This window comes from the organism of the source record quoted next, unplaced genomic scaffold, assembly GCF_019419815.1.
Source record: "Pyrus x bretschneideri cultivar Hongxiangsu unplaced genomic scaffold, Pyrus_bretschneideri_v1 Contig35, whole genome shotgun sequence".
Lineage (NCBI taxonomy): Eukaryota > Viridiplantae > Streptophyta > Magnoliopsida > Rosales > Rosaceae > Pyrus > Pyrus x bretschneideri.
Window position 1 is genome coordinate 3,772,603 of NW_025999668.1, and position 22,019 is coordinate 3,794,621.

Consider the following 22,019-nt stretch of genomic DNA (forward strand, 5'->3'; position numbering starts at 1 on the left):
AAGGATCCACCATAAACTAGGCCTAGGCTCTTGATACCACTTGAAGGAAAAATTTTGTCCTAGCTAAGAACATGTAAGAACATTTGAATACATATGCAAACTAATAACTCTTTAAAGTAGGCATGCATTTAAAAACAATTCATAAAACCCATGACTTTCAAAACCTAGTATATGGTGAACCATAAGACTCTTTAACAAAATTAAAGAGAATAAGAATTTAGAGATTCTTTACCCTTGAAGCTCATCCTTGATTGCACAAGGGATTCACCCAAGTGGAGGGCCTTCAAGTCACCTCCTTGCTCCTTGGATCTTCCTTGTGATTTTCTCCCTTTTAGTGCTCCTTTTTCTTCTTTGAGGATTTGAGGATTTGTTCTCCAAAACACCAAAAGTTTGGTGTCTCTAAGTCTCCACACCAAAGATATTGTGTGAAGATGAAATGGATGACTTAGGGAAGAAAGATTGCTAGATGTTCCTCCTCTAAGGTAATGAGAGAATAGGTTTCACCCAAATTCAATTAGAAAACCCTTTTTGGGTGAAATGGCTATAAAGATGTCTTTATACCACCTCACAATGGAGTGGCAAACTTGCAATTAAGCCAAGTTCACTACCCTTAAGGTTATGGCCGGCCATATAATGTATTTGGGCTTAATTGCCCATTTTGTTTTAGTTGTCATACAACTTAAACATAATGGGCCTTGTGGACCAAAACGTTTTTGTGCCCCGAAGCCCAAAACTAACTTAAACGCCCAATACGAACGTTTCGTATAATTAATTAACTATTTAATTAATCTTGACCATTATTCAATTAAACCATTTAATTGCTTATCCATTTCATATAATTTCTTCACTTATATCTTTACTCGGTGTACGATCCATTAGGTTCCAATTAGCGAGGTAGTGGGCGATGTTACTCTTAACGATCGATTGTGAATTGAAACCACATTTCAATTCTCCCTTAAATTAGTGTTTGCTAATCTTTAGGGCTTCCACAAACCATGGGTGACGCCTAGCAGCATGTCATGGTTACCCAAGCTAAGTAGAAGTGGTTGGAGAACCTATCCAGTTACAACTACAATGCAATACGGTCATTCTCTAATACAATACTCTTAATCACATTGTTTAAGTGATAGTTTGTTTCATGTCTACTATCCAATGTGATACTTCTCTATATGATTCAATTGAATAAGATTTGGAACATCTTCCTTAGTCATATTCATATGCTTTGGCCAAAGACTCTCGAATCATATCTTAGAGTATTCTCCTTCCATCATGGAAGGTTAGAGATCCCTTGTTGTACATTCATATGCCTACATGACTAGATAGCTTGACCCCAACAATGCCGTGGACACTCCAATGGAATGCCGTTGACATAATCAAAGATCAAGGACCTAACCATTAGACATCAATGATGCCTCAGGTCAAAGAACTACTTTGCATATTGCAACTATTGAGTTCTCACATGACATGTATGTTCGAACTCTTGTTTGATCGTTGTTCAGTGTACTCGATTACTCTTTCGAGCACCTATGTGTTTGCCTTAGTGTCCAACACCAAATGACTTGAGACTAGTTCATACTCACGCTTGAGTCGACATAACACATACTAACCTTAGCGGATTGTCAATACCCAATTGGCAATCCTATGGCTAGGAACGTTTTAGGAATGAACATAAGAGAAAGGTCTCGTTAATTTAACTAACTTAAATCACTTGTCTCTTAGATCAAATACATTCCTTGGATTCCCTTATTGCTTAAACACAAGATACTATAAATAGTGATTAACAATAAGCTTTGCCCTTCTATTAAACATATAAAAGTTTAACACAATAAGTATTCCAAAAAGCTATTACATCAAATGAGTGGCTTTGTGGGCATACTTCCAACAAATATATTGCCATATAGAAGCTTAAAACATTGTTGTTTGGATGGGAAAGTTCATTCATGAACTCTCCATTCGGTTCCAACCAGAAAGTGTATGACACTAATGGGGCGATAGCTCAAGCCAGGGAATCAAGGTCTCATCAAGGTCCGAACTCAAATGAGAGACTGAACCACATGATTGAGAATCATGTATAATGGTGACGTCGTTACTCTCAAGGTTGCTTCTATGGATAACATATAGATATCCATTGTTTAGGCCTACTACTCAGCCATTTATGAAATGAATTACAGAAGAGGTATCATCAATGATGACTAAGCTGATTGGCTCTAGTGCAAGTGGGAGATTGTTGGAAATGTGCCCTAAAACCAATCATATGATGATACTTTACGGACATTTCAAACTAATGTAGTTTAAATGTAAAGGGCAAACATTATTGTTTGAGCCGTCTCATATAAATGTTATATGCTTAAACGATAAGTCCAAGGAATATGTAATTGGAAGAATGCGATCTAAAGAAGTTAGATTCATGGGACCATTCTTTCGTTGACACATCCTAAACGTTCCTGATCATAGGATTGTCAATTGGGCATTGACAGTCCGTAAAGATCAGTACGTGCTATGTCTTCTCTCAGGGAGAGTGACTAGTCTCGAGTCATTGGTGTGTGTGACATCAAGACAAGTACGTAGGTGCTCAATAGAGAATGAGTTCACTGAACACGATCAACGAAGAGTTCTCATATTCATGTCACATGAGAACTCATGGTTGGGATAATGCAAATTAGTCTTTTGACCTGAGGCATCACAGTTGTCTTGTGGTTAGGTCCTTAATCTTTGATTATGTCAAAGTCACTCCATCAGGAGGGTGTCCATGGCATCGTTGGGGTTAAGCCACTTAGCCATGGAGGCAAGTGAATGCGCAACAAGGGATCTCTAACCTTCAAACTGTTTGAGGGAGAATACTCTATGATATGATTAAGAATCTTTGGCCAAAGTATAAATGAGATTTAGGAATGTGTTCCAAATCACATTCAAGGTAATCATATAAGCACAAGACTCACATTGGATAGTAGACATGAATAAACTATCAAACCAAACAATGTGGTCAAGAGTATTGTATTAGAGAAAGACCGTATTGCATTTGTAATCCTAAAACTGAATAGGTTCTCCACCTCTTCTGATTAGCTTGGGTAACCATGACATGCTGCTAGGCGTCAACCATGGTTTGTGGAAGCCCTAAAAGTGTATTATCACTAACGGGAGAATTGAAAGTAAGTTTCAATTCACAATCGATTAGAAAGAGTTTTAATCGCTCACTGCCTCGCTAAAAGGAACCTAATGGATCGTTCACCGAGTAAGGTAGAGTTTGAAGAAACAACGGAGATGAGTAAGAATAATTAAATGGTTTAATTATTTATCTAAGGCTAGGATTAATTAATATGTTAATTAATCAAACGAATAAGTTCGTTAAAGACCTCGGGTTAGTTTTGGGCCGCAAGGCCCAATGGGATTTGAATGTCAAGCCCATTAACTCAAGTTGTATGACAACTTGAATAAACAAAGGGCTTGAAAGCCCAATAAACCCTATAGGCTTGCCATGTTAGAAGAATAGGGCTTTTGGTCCATTAGGTCACTTATTTGAAGGGACTATATAAAGGACTTTATAGCCTAAAATTTACAAATGGTAATTTTTGGGGAAAGGATGAGAACATAAGCTCTCATTTCTCTCTAAAATTTAGGCCACCTTGGAAGGATCATCTAGCAATCAAACTCCTCCAAGGTCACTCATTTCTTCTTCATTATGCTTTGGTGATGAATCATTAGAGGTTCTCAATTTTGGGAACTTGGAGAAACCTTTTCATCCATCCAAATCCATGGATCTAAGATGCAAGGAATGAAGACCCTCTCTTTGGGTGATTAGCCTTTGCTTATGCAAAGAGAAATCTACAAAGGTATTGATTTCTCAACTCACTTTGTTTTGAGTTGAGTCTTGGTTCACCTATATACTAGGCTTTGAATTTCATGGGTAAATGTTTTGTTTTTAAGTGCATACAAGCATGATTCCGCCTTTAATTGTTAATTGCATGCTATTGATGTTGCTTAAATGAACATGTTTTTCACAAATCTTCCTTCAGCAATAACCTTTAATGACAGCGTTACAAGTAACTAGAGTGGGTTTGATACCTTCTTCAATCATCTGGTCCCATAAACACAACGCCTCATGCACGTTCCCCATGCTACAAAATCCATTGATTAGAATGCCATATGAAATGTGATTGGGTAGTATCCTTCTTGAAACCATGTCACCCCATAACTCCTTAGCTTTATCCATTCCACCTAGTTTGCAGAAGCCATCAAACAATGTGTTGTATGTGACTATATCAGGCTTAATATTTCTTTTCGTCATTGCATCAAACAGATTAAGAGATTTAGTCATATTCCCATGCTTGCAATAACCATAAATGAGTGTTGTGAAAGTATAAAAACCAGGAATGACACCCCTTTCCACCATTTCATTGAAAAAACTCATCTGTATCAGAAAGCATCCTCTCCCAACACAGTCCATTTAAAATTTTATTGAACGTTACCACATCAATAGCACAACCTTGCTCAAGCATTTCATCATGCAACTTCAAAACCTCTAACACCATTCCCTTTCTACAATATCCATCTATGAGGATAGTGGAGATCACATTATCTGGAACCAAGCCTGCCCTTTTCATATCTCGAAAATATACTAATGCACGATCAATATTTTTATTCCTCGAAAAAAACCCAATGAGTGAACTGAAACTAACTATATCAGGAACAACACCTATGTGACATTTCATGGAAGATTTCCTCAGCCTCTAAAATATCATCTTTTCTACAGCTCTCAAAAAGCATTGGATTATACGTAGTAGTATCAGGATTCAACCACCTTGCAACATTTCATACAAAAGTTCCTTTGCTCTCGCATAATTTCCTACTTTACATAAGCCATTTATGATAGCATTGTACGTGAAAAGCTCAGGTTTCAACCCCTTAGAAGACGTAAGAGTTTTTTAACTGAAAAGCTTCTTCGTGAAGCCCTTTACGACAATATGCATTGATTAGAGTATTATATGTCACAATATCTGAAAACACCCCCTTCTCTTCCATATCTGATAAGAAAAATTTAACGCTATCAATTTTGCGAGCTTTGCATAAGGCATTGACCATTATATTTAGTGTATAAACATTTAACTAAATCCCACTCCTAACAACTTCCCCATTTATGACCCATGCCAAATCAATCCACCTGACCTTCACAAGCCCACCAAGAAGACTATTGCAAGCATTTATCGAAACACAAACTCCCTCGCTTCTAAACACCTGAAACGCCTCAAATCCTTCTCTCAACTTCTTAGCCTGCACATAAGTTCTAACAAACAGATCAAATACCAAAGAACTTGAGCCGCAACTGCTATAAGTTGAAACCAAAGAGTCTGCTACTTCAACACGCGAAATGCCACTCTTTCTAACCATTCTAAGAATCAGAGCTTGTGCATCCGACGCTGTTCGACCACGCACCAACATGTGAATCATTGCACTCAAAGATAGTGACGAATGCTTAAAATCAGGACTATTTAACAGAATCAAATCAATAAACTTCAGGCCCAGTTGCAAATTTTCGCGGCAGCAAGAAAGAACAACAACAATAAGAGACGGGTTTAACCAAAACAGAAAGCTGCGCAAAGAGGTGAGGTTACCTTGCTTCAGACCTAATAAAATATTTTCCACCAAAAGAGAATCTGATAAAGAAGCTGATGAAAACATTTCTTGGCTTGTACTACTACAGGGTTCTTGTGATTGCAAACTTTTAAGACCAAGTTCCAGGTCATTTGATGGACAATATGCTAAAGAATGAGGTCTATGAGAGTGAAAGAGTGAGTGTTTTGTGAAGGTTGGGCGGGTTCTCGGACCTACATTTCTCAAAATTAGCCAATTGGTTCGCATGTTTGAAACTATAGTTATAGCCATTGAGGAATGAATTCAGAATTAAAAAAGATGTGGGATGCTTGGGGGCTGAAAGGGCCTGTCTACTGATTTAAAGTTCATTCCAGTTTGGCTTGGTTAGGTCCCAAACCAAGAACCAGTACCAAACAGTTGGTAGGCCATAGAGTTGAACCGGAAACTAAGAACCGAAAACTTGGACCTGCAATAGACTGACCGTATACTGAAATTTGAAGTGTGGTCTGGTCTCATTGAATTATATCCTCATTTGTAGCAGGTTGATCCTGAAAAAAGCAAATAGCATTCATCAACATTGAAACAAAACAATAGAACGAAAATACTTCTCCGTGAAAAACAGAGGAAAATGAGAATAGCAGTTCAACAGACATTGGATTGCAACGAGAATCTCCCAAAATGGGCAGAACGATTCGAACAGACGATTAATTCATTACAAAAAATGATCATCCAGATTAAAAAACGTTATAGGTACTATTATTTAATCTAAATTTCCATGCTTGTTCCTAAATTCTAAGATATTTTATCAAAAATTACACTAACGGCACACAGTTAGTTGCAAGATATTTCAGCCAAATCTTGTTCCTGATATTTTAAGAATCACGGAAAGTAGAAAAAAAATCATGAAATCTGAAGTTTACCTCAGTGATCGGGCGGACCAACACCAACGGCGGCGACAGGAAGTGAGCGTAGCGAACGATGGGCTATCAGGGAGTGGATGACGACTCCAAGAGTTCGAGCTTCAATAGAAACCTTCAATGGAAGAAGAGGATGAGTTCAGATGAGAGGTTGAGAGGAACAGGAGGATTCTGGTGGCTGTTAATGGCGGAATCTGGTGGTTGTAACGTTGAGAGAGAGAGAGGCAGTGGGCGGGAGAGGATTCAGAGAGAGAAAGCGGTCGACGGAGAAGGTTTAGTAGTCAGTTCATCTCCAAACTTATGGCAAAACCCCGTCCAGAATGATCTCTCCCTCCTATTCTCAATAATGTGTGAAATAAGAAGAGATAAGGGAATGAGAAACTTCCAGAATTATAGCCATGCTCAACCATCTCTCACCGAACCGAACGGTTAATAACTATTAATTTAAAATTTAGACTTTAAATTTATTAGCTAGTTTAATTAAATTATCGTTAGATGATTTCAAATCTAATGGTTAAAATTGAATCAATTATTACAACTGAAAAGCTGGCCCTACAAAAAGGACTAGGAGGGGGCTACATATGACGAGCTTGATGCTTCTTTAACCAAAAAATAGCTTGGTAGGTTCGATAGAGTTATAGTCCTGTCATCGGTTGGAGATGAAATTTTAGACAGATCAGGTCTTTCTTGGTTTTTTAAACCTTTAGCATTCTCCATTGAAAATAACCTTAAAAACAAACACATGGTAACTTAGACCTACAGATAAAGGTTAACCGGTAACATATGGGCAAAGTGCAATCCTAAGCTATCAGCTTAAACTTTCAGTATTAAGCTATCAACTTAAATAAATTTTTTTACAAGGAAACAAATACAAATTTATATGACCAAAAAGAATAGGAAGAGAGAAGATAGTTTCACGTTATCTAAACCTCTTTTATCTACAAAACTTAATCGCCTCATCGAATATCTAACCCAGCAAATCCAGTTGTATAAACTTTAAAAACTTTACGTATCCAATTTCATGCGTAAAGTTGTGTTTTGGTGTAACAAAGATTGTTTAAGTTGATAGCTTAATCTCTTTGGAAAATTATTGTGTTTCGGTGTAACAAAGATTGTTTAAGTTGATAACTTAACCTACCATAATATTATCTGAGAGCTCAAATACAAAAGAACCTCATCGGTCCTCAAAATGAGGACCTAGCAATTCTGAACATATGGTTATTTTGTTATCTTGTGATGTGAAATCTCAAACCACTTGGGACACGTTTTACATATTTGGAATCAGAATATAAATGAATGGAAAGATGAATTTTCATTTTTTTTTATACGACAATATATTTACATACGAGGACGAGGGTATGAACACGGAAACTCCTGAAATTCAATGAAAGAAGAATTACACAAGTGAACAGGGTTGCAATCTATGGGATACATTCTTTACAAGAATTAATCATCTAATGTGATATGCAAAAGTGTCAAAAAAGACCAAAATATGTTGCTTGATCTAGGACCGTAGGACCTTGATATTGATCGAACGGATGTCGCAAATTTTGTAGTGGTATGTGTTAAACCCAAGTGTTTGTCTGAATGAGAACTTTGTAAGCTGGGAGGAATTTCGCATAGCATTAATCAAAGAATAAACAGGCTATATAAGCCTTACAAAACGGAGGAGAAGATAAACATGCAACCCACGTTAAACATTAACCTAAACGTGGTATATGACTAAGTCAAAAGGAAAACAACTTCTACTGATCCCTAAAAGCTAGGGCTTATTCGGTCATGCAGTTAAAACTGCTTACATCAACAACCCTAAGTCTACGTAGTGGATAGAACCACTACGTCCACCAACCTAATAATCTAACATTTCCTCCCTTAAACTGATTGCTATTGCTAAGCAATCAGTTTACACCTGGTTCCAGGCACACTCCCATAAGCCCACGCATCTTCAGAAAAACATCAGTCTTCAAAGGCTTGGTTAATATGTCTGCTACTTGCTCCTGAGTGTTGCAGTGAACCAGTTGCACGATTTTGTTCTTAGTCATTTCACGAAGAAAGTGAAACCGTACATCTATGTGTTTGCTTCGGCCATGCATTACAGGATTCTTGGAGAGCTTTATTGTTGAACTGTTGTCACAGAAAACCGTTGTACAATCTTGCTGAGCTTGACCTAATTCCTTCATTATTCTCCTCAACCAGGTTGCATGACAAGCACATGAAGCTGCTGCTATGAATTCGGCTTCAGTTGTTGATAACGTGACCACAGGCTGCTTCTTGGAAGACCAACACACAGCTCCTGAACTTAGCATGAACAAGTACCCCGATGTGCACTTTCTATCATCTAAGTCACCTGCATAGTCACTATCTGAATAGCCTTTGAGCTCAGTGTGTCCTCCCTTTTTGTAAAGAATTCCAAGGCTGATCGTGCCCTTCAAGTATCTCAAAACCCTCTTTGCCGCTGCCAAATGCATTTTTGTTAGACTCTCCATGAACCTGCTGATTAAGCTTACCACAAACATAGTGTCCGGCCGAGTGGCTGTGAGATACATGAGGCTCCCCACGATCTGTTTATAGAAAGTGCTATCAACCTTCTCACAAGTTACATCTTTTGTTAGCTTGGTGCCTGGAACAATGGGATTGTGCAATGGATTGCAGTTCTCCATTTTAAACCTTTCCAACACTTCCTGAGCATATTTTTTTTTGACAAATAAATATTCCATCTACCTGCTGCAATACCTCAATTCCGAGGAAATATCTCGTCTTACCAAGATCGGTCATTTCGAACTCATTCATCATCGACTGCTTAAACTTAATGAACATGCATTCATCATTGCCAGTGTAAATGAGATCATCAACGTAAAGACAAACAATGAGAATTTTACCTCCATCTCCACCTTTGATAAATAAAGTGTGTTCATAGGGACACTTCACAAATCCTTCCTTCGAGAAATAAGCTTCTATACGACTATACCAAGCACGAGGGGCTTGTTTAAGTCCATATAAAGCTTTCCGTAATTTGTAAACTTCCTGCTCCTTACCTCTCTGCACATATCCAGGTGGCTGTTCTACAAACACCTCTTCATCAACTTCTCCGTGTAAGAAGGCACTTTTCACGTCCAACTGATGGATTGTCCATTCCTTTTGAGCAGCAAGTGCAACAACAACTCGGACGGTATCTAACCGAACAAATATTATGGTCATTGCGTATGACAAAAGAAAATGCACAAACATGTTCGAAAGTAGCAACAGAACAAATTAACCAAGACGAAAAAGAAGATACTTTAAATCAGCTCCGCCTTTAGGTAAACTCTAACGTAAAGATCAAGTAGAGATTACGGTCTCAGACCCAGAAGCAAAAGAAAAAGAAGAGACGTAATGTCATAGAGCACGCAAATGACAAATACCGATTAAAGCAACGCAGCTTAAACTCAATAAAATGTGAATTTCTTAAAGTGAAAGATAGATTTGGGGCTCCATACCTTCGGATTTTCGACTTCATTCTATAGCCAGCCTTGTTTCTTTGCTTTACTTAAAATATCACTAAAGTGCAAGTTTTCATCTGTGTTATTTTAAAATAAAATATCCTACATGCTGTCTATAGTTTAGACGACACAGAGTGTACAGAAAACTCCTCAGTTGCCAATATCCTACATGCTGTAGCCTGTTCTTACAAGGTAAGGAAGCTCAAGAAATATAGGAACACTAAACTACCATATTACAAGTAATCCACGTTCCCGACCTTCATAGTCTCAGGTGCTGCATAACTATAAAGCCAGCAACAAGCATTTGAAGCTTAACAATAAAATGACCTCCTCCATATGTGTAAGCTTAACAAAAAGGCAAAATCCTGCACTCAACTTCCTAGATCTCTAGGCTCAAATAAACATCAAAACTAAATCTTTCGAATCAGATAACAAGTGAACAGGTAGAATAAAGGCCTCATCAATCCTAGCATACATTCATCGGTAACACACACGGACGCAAGCATAAATTCAAGGGGGAAGAAACGATGATATGAAACCTGAGCCATTATTAAAACTTGATAGCTGTAGAACAAACCAAAGCAAAATCACAAATTTTACCAGGCCAAAAAATAAGACGCCTAAAGCAGACCAAGTAAAAATTATATTCAATCCTTCTTTTCACCTCCCTTTTTCTTTTTAGCTGTAGCCTGCGAATACAAGAAAGTCCCAAAAATTGCAACGGCGGATCCAAGTGCATTAAGAGGTCTAACTGGATTTCTGAACACCAACACAGTCGATATTATTACCACCACTCTCTTCATTGTGTTTCCAACTGAAAAGGTCAAGGGGCTAATTTCATCAAGAGCTTGATACGATGATTGGTTATAGAGATGGTAAAACACTCCAGATAGCAACACCCATAGGTACAATGTGGATGGTTTTCCTACAGCTGCAAGAGCTTTGTGATATCCTTGAACCCATTGAGACCCTTCAAGGAAAATAGCGGCGGGAAACAGATAGAAGAACGAAATTATACTGATCCAACCATACAAGTTCAACCCATCTACTTCCTTGAAGTTCTGTAAACTACGTTTCGAGTAAATGTTCCTCAACACGAACCCGACATTGCTAATCAAAGCACCCCAAAGGCCTTGCACATTGAATGACACCTCAGTAATAGCAGCAAGAGCACAACCCATAACAATAGGGAGGATTGAAAGCCAGACCTGTAAAGGGTACGAATCGCCTAGGAACGACGAAAATACTACTGAAAAAACAGGCTCGGACGATTTGATTACATGGGTGAAAGAAACAGCCACCTTAGAGAACGAGACACATGCTGAAATGTGGCCTATAGTGTGGAACAATGCAGGTCCAAGGAGTGCAACAATGAAAGGTTTAGAAATTTTCAGGCGGGGTTGAAGTTTCAAAGACCAAAGAATGAACATCCAAACAGACCCAGCAAAGAGCTGAAAAGATCCAAGAAGCCATGGATATGGAAAGACATTCAGTACCTTCTTGTTGTAGACGTTGAAGACAATGTTCTGGAAGTACCATAGCCCAAAAATAAGCGCGAGCTGGGCGGTGGTGGCCTTGGGCTTTGCGACTGCAGCTTCAGTTTCCCCTCCAGCATTGGATTCAGAAGCAGCTTTTGGGATTTGGGACCTGGTTTTCTCCCAAACCCAGATGGGAATTCACAGGCTTCGCTCAAATGGCTGATCTTTGAGCTCGAATCTCGAATCTGGCCCATGGGTTTTGTTTCTTTTGAAGAAATTCCAAATGGGTAGCCATAGATTCTGGTAAAGCTTGAGAATTTGGAGAATTTGGGGGTTGTTTGGGGTCTGAGAGAGGTGGGTTTTTGGTGCAGAGGATATGATTGCGTTTGGATTCGAGTGAGAAGTGAACAGGAGGAGGGGGAGGGGGAAGGGGATGAGGGGGCACTAATAGAGGGGAGTTGACGGCGGGATTTGGAGAAAGTGACAGGGGAAGGACAACTGATATTCAAGGTAAGCATTTGGTGTTGTGGCAATTGGCTGTGGCTGTGGTTGTGGTTGTGGTTGGGGAGAGAGAGAATAGAGAGAAGAGAGAGAGAGAGGGACAGAGATTCTGCAAGTACATTATAAATGCGCAGGGTTTGGAGATTTGAGGAGGACACGAGTCCTTCCTAATCCTCTGGTTTTGGAGTAATTTTTCGGTCTACCCGGCACACCAAATTTTTTTGGTGTACCCTCACTCATAATGGTGAGGGTGCACCACCCTCATTTTTTGTACACCAAAAAAATTCTAATGAGTGAGGGTACACCAAAAAAATTTGGTGTACCCGGTACACCTAAAAATTTTCCCTGGTTTTGATTTTATAAATTCCTTTTCAGTTTGGCATATGCTGCGTAAGATATTTTGTTGGGGCAGAGGGCACTTTGCGAGAATGGGCCCGAGCCTAGAAATCAGGCTCTTCGGTAGGCCGCCGAGTTTGGCTCTTGACCGACTTTATGGAATGAAAATGTCAAATAATTATACCTCAAGTGAGTTCTGCATTTTACAATCGACAATTCCTCACTGAGTACAATTTTGACCGCACATTGCCAAGATGTAGCTCAAGGTCTGGGCCTTGCGAACCCAATATGGGGCTCGTAACTCCTAAAGACGAATGCGGCAAATTAAAAACGTGAGTCAAAAACACTAAATTACAACTTTCTACTTTTTTTGTGAAACTTTATATAGTTATTTGTAGATTTTTTTCTTTTCTTTCTTATGCGTTTCTTCTCATATTTCTTATGTGCGACCCTATTCACATCAATTGTTTGATAAAATTTGTTCCTTGACAGGTATTGAATATAAGCGCTTTTACTGGAAGTTCTTTTGATTAAAAAAATGGTTTAGAAACAATTCCAAATGAGCCCATAGTTTTTACGGAAAATGCTCGGGAACCACATTTTTGTACCAACTAATGTGGTAAGTGATTTATACATGTTTTGTCATTTAATGAGTTTAGGCTTTTTAGCCAAAATGGTCATTGAGATTAGCATAACTCATCACTTTGGTTCCTAAAATTTAAAATTAATCGATATCAATCCCAAACCGAAATTTAGGTATTCCCAACTTTCAGGATTCCCAAAATGTTTTTGGTATTTCGAGATGGATTGAGATTCGATTTTCAGTGTTGGACTTTCGGATTTTTGGGTTAAAATTTGAGATTTTTGGGCTATGGTTTAAAGTTTGGGCTTTTGGCCTAAAATTATGTTCCTTAATTTCATATAAATTGAAAGTTAGGTTTTTTACCTTATACTAATTTGAAATTTCATACCAATTGAAATACCAATTTATTAATATCAAGTCAAATTGATGTTGTAAAGTTTGATACTACTTAATTTCATACTTCTATTTCTAATATAGTCTACTACCAAACTACTTAAATTCAACATTCAACATGCATGCAACCAAAATAAATATATATATTTTTTCGGTTCGGTTCTGGATTCCCAAACCATTTAATATGTAATCCCAATTTTCGGGATCGATTCGGTATGGATCCCAAAAATTTCGGTATTATCAATTTGAGAATTTTTCGGTATGGAATCGGGAATTTTTTTATTTGGTTTAAGATTTTCGGAAAATTTTTCCAGCCCTACATCATAGGAGCCGATTCAAACTTTGCTAATACTAACAAACCTACATCCAAAAAATTCAGGTGAAAAATCATGTCTCCATCTTATATTTGCTATCCATTTCCTTTCTAGCTAGGTCAATATCCTTGACACTTCCATGAAATTTATTCTCATCACATTATTAATGATAACTTTGAATTTCAACTCCATAACCAGAAGAAAAATTTTGCTATACAATTCTTCGAAATTGCCATTGAGGTCAACATCAGTGAAACTTCCATGAAATTTACTCTCATCAAATTATCAACAATGACTTTGAATTTAAACTCCATAAACAAAATAAAAAATTTGCTATACAATTCTTCGAAATTGCCGTTGAGGTCAACATCAGTGAAACTTCCATGAAATTTAGTCTCATCAAATTATCAACAATGACTTTGAATTTAAACTCCATAAACAAAATAAAAAATTTGCTATACAATTCTTCGAAATTGCCGCTGAGGCCAACATCAGTGAAACTTCCATGAAATTTACTCTCATCAAATTATCAATGATGACTTTGAATTTAAATTCCATAAACAAAAGAAAAAATTTGCTATACAATTCTTTGAAATTGCCGTTGAGGCCAACATCAGTGAAACTTCCATAAAATTTATTCTCATCAAATTATCAATGATGACTTTGAATTTCAACTCCGTAACCAAAAGAAAAAAATTTGCTATACAATTCTTCGAAATTGCCATTGAGGTAAATTGACACACTCCAACCCAGAATGTTTACCTAAACTCTGAGTCGAGTTATGCTAGCTGACATCCGGAAAGTGACAAAGCCCAAAAGTGTAGTGATGTGGAAAATATGGATAAATTTAAACCTAAAAGTGACTAAATGCAAGACTCTGCATGTGAGCGGGATCGAACCCAATTCACACGTGTTGTCATTCTATATGTAATATAGTGTATATATATGTGGAAACTATACTTGTTTTGCGGCGATGGGTTATTACGTTTTCGAAAAAAGTTTTACAAAGCTTTATTTTCAGGCCCACTCATCCTTATTTTTTGTTCCTCTAGGTAGTGGCAAAACTTTCATGTTGTCGAGGATTCTTGGCAAATGTTGATATATATATATATATATATATATGAGAGTACCTTTGATGGTATAATTCTTATTTCACTTTTACTGTACTTTACTTATGCTCTGACATCACTTATGAATTGGGTTCAATCCCGCTCACATGCGCTTTCTTACATTTAATCACTTTTAAGTTTAAATTTATTCATATTTTCCACATTACCACACTTTTTGGCTTTGTCACATTTCGAGTGGTACCAGCACAGCTCGACTCGAAGTCCAAATGAACATTCCGGATTGAGGTGTATCATCAACATTTCATGAAATTTATTCTCATCAAATGATCAATGATGACTTTGAATTTCAACTCCACAACCGAAACAAAAAAAAAATTTGCTATACAGTTCTTCGAAATTGCCATTGAGGTCAACATGAGTGAAACTTTTATGAAATTTATTGTCATTGAAATTATCAATGATGACTTTGAATTTCAACTCCATAACCAAAAGAAAAATTTTGCTATAAAATTCTTTGAAATTGCCGTTGAGGCTAAAATTAGTGAAACTTCCATGAAATTTATTCTCTTCAAATATAATTGATGACTTTGAATTTCAACTCCATAACCAAAATATAAAATTTGCTATACATTTCTTCGAAATTGCCGTTGAGGCCAACATCAACGAGACTTCCATGAAATTTATTCTCATCAAATTATCAATGATGACTTTGAATTTCAACTCCATAACGAAAAGAAAAAAATTGTTGTACAATTCTTCGAAACTGCCATTGAGGTCAACATTAGTGAAACTTATATGAAGTTTATTCTCATCAAATAATCCCATGATAACTTTGAATTTCAACTCCATAACCAAAAGAAAAATTTTTCTGTACAATTCTTCGAAATTGCCATTGAGCTCACATTACGTATTGAGATGTGATGCTAGAAAGCATAAATTGTAGTTGACTGAGAGTTTACAGTAGTAAAATGTCACTCGGGTCAAGTTGAAGGTAATAATTTTTTGTTTTTAAATTGAGTAATCAAAATTTATTTGCTCAGTGTAGAAGTTTACAGAATTAAGAAAGAGAGAGAGAGAGAGATTGAGAAAGATTGTTAAAATAATGATTCTCATTAACTTTATCTGTAGGGTACAATGGATATATATGTATCCATAAAATATCTAATCAAATGCTGAGTCATCATCAATACTTTAGCTTAACAACTGAGCTAAGTGTAAGTGCTAATCTAGTGCCTTATGCTCATTATATTCTGGTGGTCCTTCACTATCCATAATACTCAGGATGTGATCGTTAAAAAACGCAATCTCACGTCTGAAACTTAAAAAAATAATAATTATTACAACTCATAATAAATAATTTTATCTTGGAATTAGATATCTGTGATCCAAACTTGTATTGCATGGTTCAATGAAGAGCTACACTTTATTGTAAAAAAAAAAAAAAAAAGGATTCTCTGCACACCTAGAGAAACTACAATAGCACGAGAAATTTGTAATGGAATTTTAAGATAAAGCATCTTAAATCATGTTTTCTGAAATTTGAACAAAAACTACTATAGAGTAATTTAGAAGCTCTGTATAAATATAACTACAGCCATGCCATTAGGAGCTCATTTCTCTTCCGCATATTTAGAATTCGTAGCGGTTTTGTTATCATAGGAGCAAGATATAAGGAGTGTGAATGGAGATAAATCTTTTATAATTTGTTCATAAATTTTAGTTAGCAGCTTATTGAGAGAGTCTATTATAGATACTTTTAGTATAACAACGATCCATAGATGCTAGTGAGTAACAAGTAATTTTAGTTATTAGCAAATTTAAGAGAAAAGAAGTTTCAAAGTCTGATATTTATTTTAGTGACTGAAAAAAATGACAAGACTACGAGCCTACTTGAGATTGTTTCTCGAAAGCCTAAAAGCTTTTTCATAAAACACTTTGATATAAGGTCAATAAAGAAAAGAAATTAGAAAATTGAAAAGAAGAAAAAGATGGTCGTAACTTCGATGTTTTACTAAAAAGAAGAATGAATATATATAACATAAAAACTACACTCCTTTAAATAGATAAACCCTATATATTACATAAAATATTAAACATCCAACGATATAAGATAAACCTAATATTTAACTTTCTTAATATGACAGCACTTGACCTCTTATATCAAATTTTATGAGTGGTAGTTGTACAACTCTAGAACGCTTTCATTTCATACAAAGTATAGTTGTATTCAGTCAATTCGAAGTAGACCGGAAAGGATTAGCAGGTACGGTTAGATTGTCACCTTCTCCTTCTAACATTTGAATAACAACTTTCATGGGAGGGCGATCTATGGGGTGCCATTGGACGCACCATAGACCCACAATAGCTAGCTTCTTTGCAGTTTTAGCATCTCCTCCGTCCTCAATGTGAATCCGTAGAAGTTTACAGAATTAAGAGAGAGAGAGAGAGAGAGAGAGAGAGAGAGAGAGAGAGAGAGATTGAAAAAGATTGTTAAAATAATGATTCTCATTAACTTTATCTGCAGGGTACAATGGATGTATATGTATCCATAAAATATCTAATCAAATGCTGAGTTATCATTAATACTTTAGCTTAACAGCTATGCTAAGTGTAAGTGCTAATCTAGTGTCTTATGCTCATTATATTCTGGTGGTCCTTCACTATCCATAATACTCAGGATGTGATTGTTAAAAAATGCAATCTCACGTCTGAAACTTAAAAAAATAATAATTATTACAACTCATAATAAATAATTTTATCTTGGAATTAGATATCTGTGATCCAAACCTGTATTGCATGGTTCAATGAAGAGCTAGACTTTATTGTAAAAAAAAAAAAAGATTCTCTGCACGCCTAGAGAAACTACAACAGCACGAGAAATTTGTAATGGAATTTTAAGATAAAGCATCTTAAATCATGTTTTCTAAAATTTGAACAAAAACTACTAGAGAGTAATTTAGAAGCTCTGTATAAATATAACTACAGCCATGCCATTAGGAGCTCATTTCTCTTCCGCATATTTAGAATTCGTAGCGGTTTTGTTATCATAAGAGCAAGATATAAGGAGTGTGAATGGAGATAAATCTTTTATAATTTGTTCATAAATTTTAGTTAGCAGCTTATTTAGAGAGTCTATTATAGATACTTTTAGTATAACAACGATACATAGATGCTAGTGAGTAACAAGTAATTTTAGTTATTAGCAAATTTAAGAGAAAAGAAGTTTCAAAGTCTGATATTTATTTTAGTGACTGAAAAAAATTACGAGACTACGAGCTTACTTGAGATTGTTTCTCGAAAGCCTAAAAGCTTTTTCATAAAACACTTTGATATAAGGTCAATAAAGAAAAGAAATTACAAAACTGAAAAAAAGAAAAAAATGGTCGTAACTTCGATGTTTTATTGAAAAGAAGAATGAATTTATATATATATATATATATATATATATATATATATATATATAAAACATAAAAATTACTCTCCTTTAAATAGATAAACCCTATATATTACATAAAATATTAAACATCCAACGATATAAGATAGACCTAATATTTAACTTTCTTAATATGACAGCACTTGACCTCTCATATCAAATTTTATGAGTGGTAGTTGTACAACTCTAGAACGCTTTCATTTCATACAAAGTATAGTTGTATTCAGTCAATTCGAAGTAGACCGGAAAGGATTAGCAGGTACGGTTAGATTGTCACCTTCTCCTTCTAACATTTGAATAACAACTTTCATGGAAGGGCGATCTATGGGGTGCCATTGGACGCACCATAGACCCACAATAGCTAGCTTCTTTGCAGTTTCAGCATCTCCTCCATCCTCAATGTGAATCCGTAGGTCGTCCCCTTGTTCTAAAAGGTTGTAAATCCATTCTGGGAAGTAGACTTGGCTGCTGGTGGAGTCCTCTTCCATGAACTTAAAGTTCTTTCTTCCCCCGACCATTTCCAGCAGCAACATTCCAAAGCTATAGACATCTGCCTTGTAGGACACGTTTCCAAAGTTCCTAGAGAACACTTCGGGCGCAATGTAGCCAATGGTCCCTCTGATGGTAGTCATGGATACTGCGCTTTGATCTTTAGAGGACAATTTGGCGAGACCAAAATCGGAAACCTTTGGGGTGAAATTCTGGTCTAGCAAAATGTTGTGTGGTTTGATATCGAAATGGAGGATTCGGAGGTCACACCCTTGATGAAGATATTCAATTCCCTTGGCTATACCTAAAGCAATCTCATGCAACTTATCCCAACCAAGGAAAGCGCTTTTACTATCTGCTGATGATAAGATATTCTGTAGTGAACCATTTGGTAGATATTCATACACAAGAGCTGTTGTGTACCCATCAGCACAAAACCCAACCAAGCGAACCACATTGATATGGTGGACTCGACCCATTGTTCCGACTTCATTGATAAGATCTTCTCCTTTTTCATTAGAATTGTTGAGGATTTTCACAGCCACAAGTAAGTCGGAGGAAAGCTGTCCTTTGTACACTGTTCCATAGGCTCCTTGACCTAACTTTTCATTGAATTGATTTGTTATCCTTTTAATATCAGCGTAGGAATATCTACTTGGCTTGTGTGCTATGTAATCGTCCAAAAATCTTTCAATCCTCAACTGATTTGTTTTCTCTATTTTGTTGGAGCTGTAAACACGGTAAATGAGAGTTCCCGCGACTATTACAACCACAGAAAGTGTCAAAATACCTGCGGATACAGACCAAACTCTGCGTTAAAAACCAACTCATTTCTAAATTAAATTAAAATAAATCACAATTGCCTCCAATTGATAAAGCCCCCAGAAATCAGAATTGAATTTATATTAATACTTATACATATATAGGGTTCTTTTGTGCGGAAGTTAATGTGTCTTTTATCCGGATGTTGGCACTGAGTTTTGAACTCGTATTGAACTCGTAAGGTTTTCTTGTACCTTAAAAGAAGAACCCTTTCAAGGATGGGATCCAAAACTTGAAAAACAAGTGATGAAAATTGGTGCCTGTTGAAGCAAGTTCCGAATAGCACCCTAAAATATAACACTCACATGAGGTTCAATAATCCAAACCGTCTTAGATTTAGCTCTCCATCTAAGAATATTTATGATTATGGATCGCACAAGTGTGCAAAAATTAACCTAGCTAACTCTTAACAGTTCAAATTCAATCTTGTAAAAATAGTGCTTATGTGAACAACTTACCAGATATCTCTAAGCTTGTCCTTCCACGGGTACTATCTGTAAAAGCAGGTCCATTAAGTCAATAATTAGTACTTTTGTTATCAAAAGAATAAAATACTTGAAGAATTGTTTGCATAAATCTTTGTTTTCATTTAATATAAAAAGTTCGAATATATTCTTTGAGTCCAAATTTGTTGCATATATTATCTGCACAAACTAGCTAATTAAAACCTTGTCAATGTGAAAATGAGGGAAATATTTGCCGGCAAAGTACTGCAACAAGTCAAGTTAAATGGGAGATTAAAGGATACCTTCGCTCACGCATTCAGTTTCTGCAGTCTGATTATCTGTGAAATTATATTGACCAATAGTTCTCTTCAGTATGCATGTCTTGCCCATCTCTTCGCAACTTCCACATGATGGTTTGGACCACCGCAGCATCATAGGTCTGGATGCTCTCACTGATGAAATATCTGGAACTGATGTGTAGTCACGCAGCTTGGTACAAGACACTAGGTTCATATCATCAATGAAACACCGGCCCCCGACGGCATAGTAGTTAGTTTGGTTTTCAGGATTGTCAAGGCCGGAAGGGCACAGTTTGATAAGACAATATCCGCCTGTTTCAAGTAGTGGTGACGGACAACTGAATAAAGTATAATTAGTATCAAACGGTCCATGCACAAATTGAAAGATTGAGGAAGATAAGTTGAAATTGAAAATATCTTTAGGCGGGCAATCATTTTGGAAATATACTCCGATTTCTTGAGAAGCGTAGTTAATCGTTTCAACGATGAGCTTGTTAGATGAGGATGGCATCTCAAGCACGGTTTGCCTGCCGTTGGTGCATGATAGATCAAAGCCATGGTAACCGCACTGGAATGGCTGTCCTTTAAGTCGAAATGGGAATCGGATGGCTGGACCGGGGTGTTCACAGTAACTTACTTCTGCGCAGTTTTCAGGGACTACTCTGTCGCCATACACTTTGCTTACAATACCAGCATCTGCTATCATGAGAAACCAGCACAAGAAATTGATCAGAAGCATTCTATCCAATGAGAATATTGATTGTAGAAGTTTGGTATCTTGGTAATTCATATATATGATTGTATATAAGATAATGGGATTGCAGAAGTCCCCTATATTTTGGGTAAATAATAATCTATTTTTATATTCACCCCTTCGTTCCATTTCCTACCCCAAAAACGTTTTTCTAATAAATCTTCCACCAATTTTGTTTTTAACTTCAATTTGAAGGACTTGCTCGTGATTTGCTTATGGGTTATTGACCATCGTTATCAAATAAAAACTTTTAGTCGCTTTTATTTAACTGTTACTCGCTATAACGAGAAACTGGAATGCTGGAGGAAACTGTTTCTTCCCCAGATGGGCCAGATCAACCCATTATTATACATGTTATTCTGAGTTAGATGAGGTGGGTTCTGTGGTCGTGTGGCTTCAATATTGGTCATTCTACATTGAGTAATGCTAGGTAGATTAAATTTATAGATTAAATTTGCAAACTAAATAATGTTTCATCAATAAAAAAATATGCACGTTAATCAACATTTTAGTAATAATCCAATTATCAACTTCCATATCATTGAATTTACAAAATTTATTCTATAAATTTAGTCTTCCCAGCATTACCTTTTTAGAATTTGGAGTTGTCAACATAGTTTGGCTGTGCAAATTTGTTCTCTTTGGTTTGGTCTTGGTTGTTGTTGTTGGAATTAGTATTGATGAGACTCGTGTTTTGCATTCGAAGTTTTTGCAATAACTATGGTTGTTATGTTGAAAAAAATTGTTTACTCGTCTCGTGGGTTTGTCTTTGCTTCGTTTGTCATAAATAATGGGCTCCAAGCGGCCAATTTATATCTGAGTTCGCCCTCTTCTTGCCACAAGCCAAAAACGCTTGCTCCCATTAAGCTTTTTTGCCCTCTTCCATAATTTTGATACATCTATATTCTCTTTTACCATGTGTAGAGGAAGTCTCTTACTAGTTCCATATGGAGCCCTTCTTCTACTCTTTCTTCTTCCCTTTATTTGTTCCCAAACATCGATACCTGAAAATAATTCTGATTGTACTCTTTCTTGTGGCAATATTGGCATAAGCTCTCCATTTCGGTTGAAAGGAGACCCTCAACACTGCGGCAACCGAACGTATGAGCTAACTTG

The 22,019-nt window shown here is 36.5% G+C and overlaps 1 protein-coding gene and 2 pseudogenes across 1 annotated transcript; all 3 read right to left on the reverse strand.

Annotated features, from left to right (window-relative positions):
* The window catches only part of LOC103927800, a 46,485-nt pseudogene that overhangs the window by 14,815 nt on the left and 9,651 nt on the right, over window positions 1-22,019 (reverse strand).
* On the reverse strand, window positions 10,514-12,142 carry LOC103927801 (annotated as a pseudogene).
* LOC103927816 (rust resistance kinase Lr10-like) lies at window positions 18,155-21,005 on the reverse strand. Its single transcript, XM_018642695.2, has 3 exons — window positions 20,153-21,005; window positions 19,863-19,898; window positions 18,155-19,372 (listed from the first exon to the last, which is right to left on the reverse strand). Exons 1-3 carry the CDS (start codon window positions 20,937-20,939, stop codon window positions 18,321-18,323), a joined length of 1,875 nt encoding a protein of 624 aa, XP_018498211.2. The 5' UTR covers window positions 20,940-21,005; the 3' UTR covers window positions 18,155-18,320.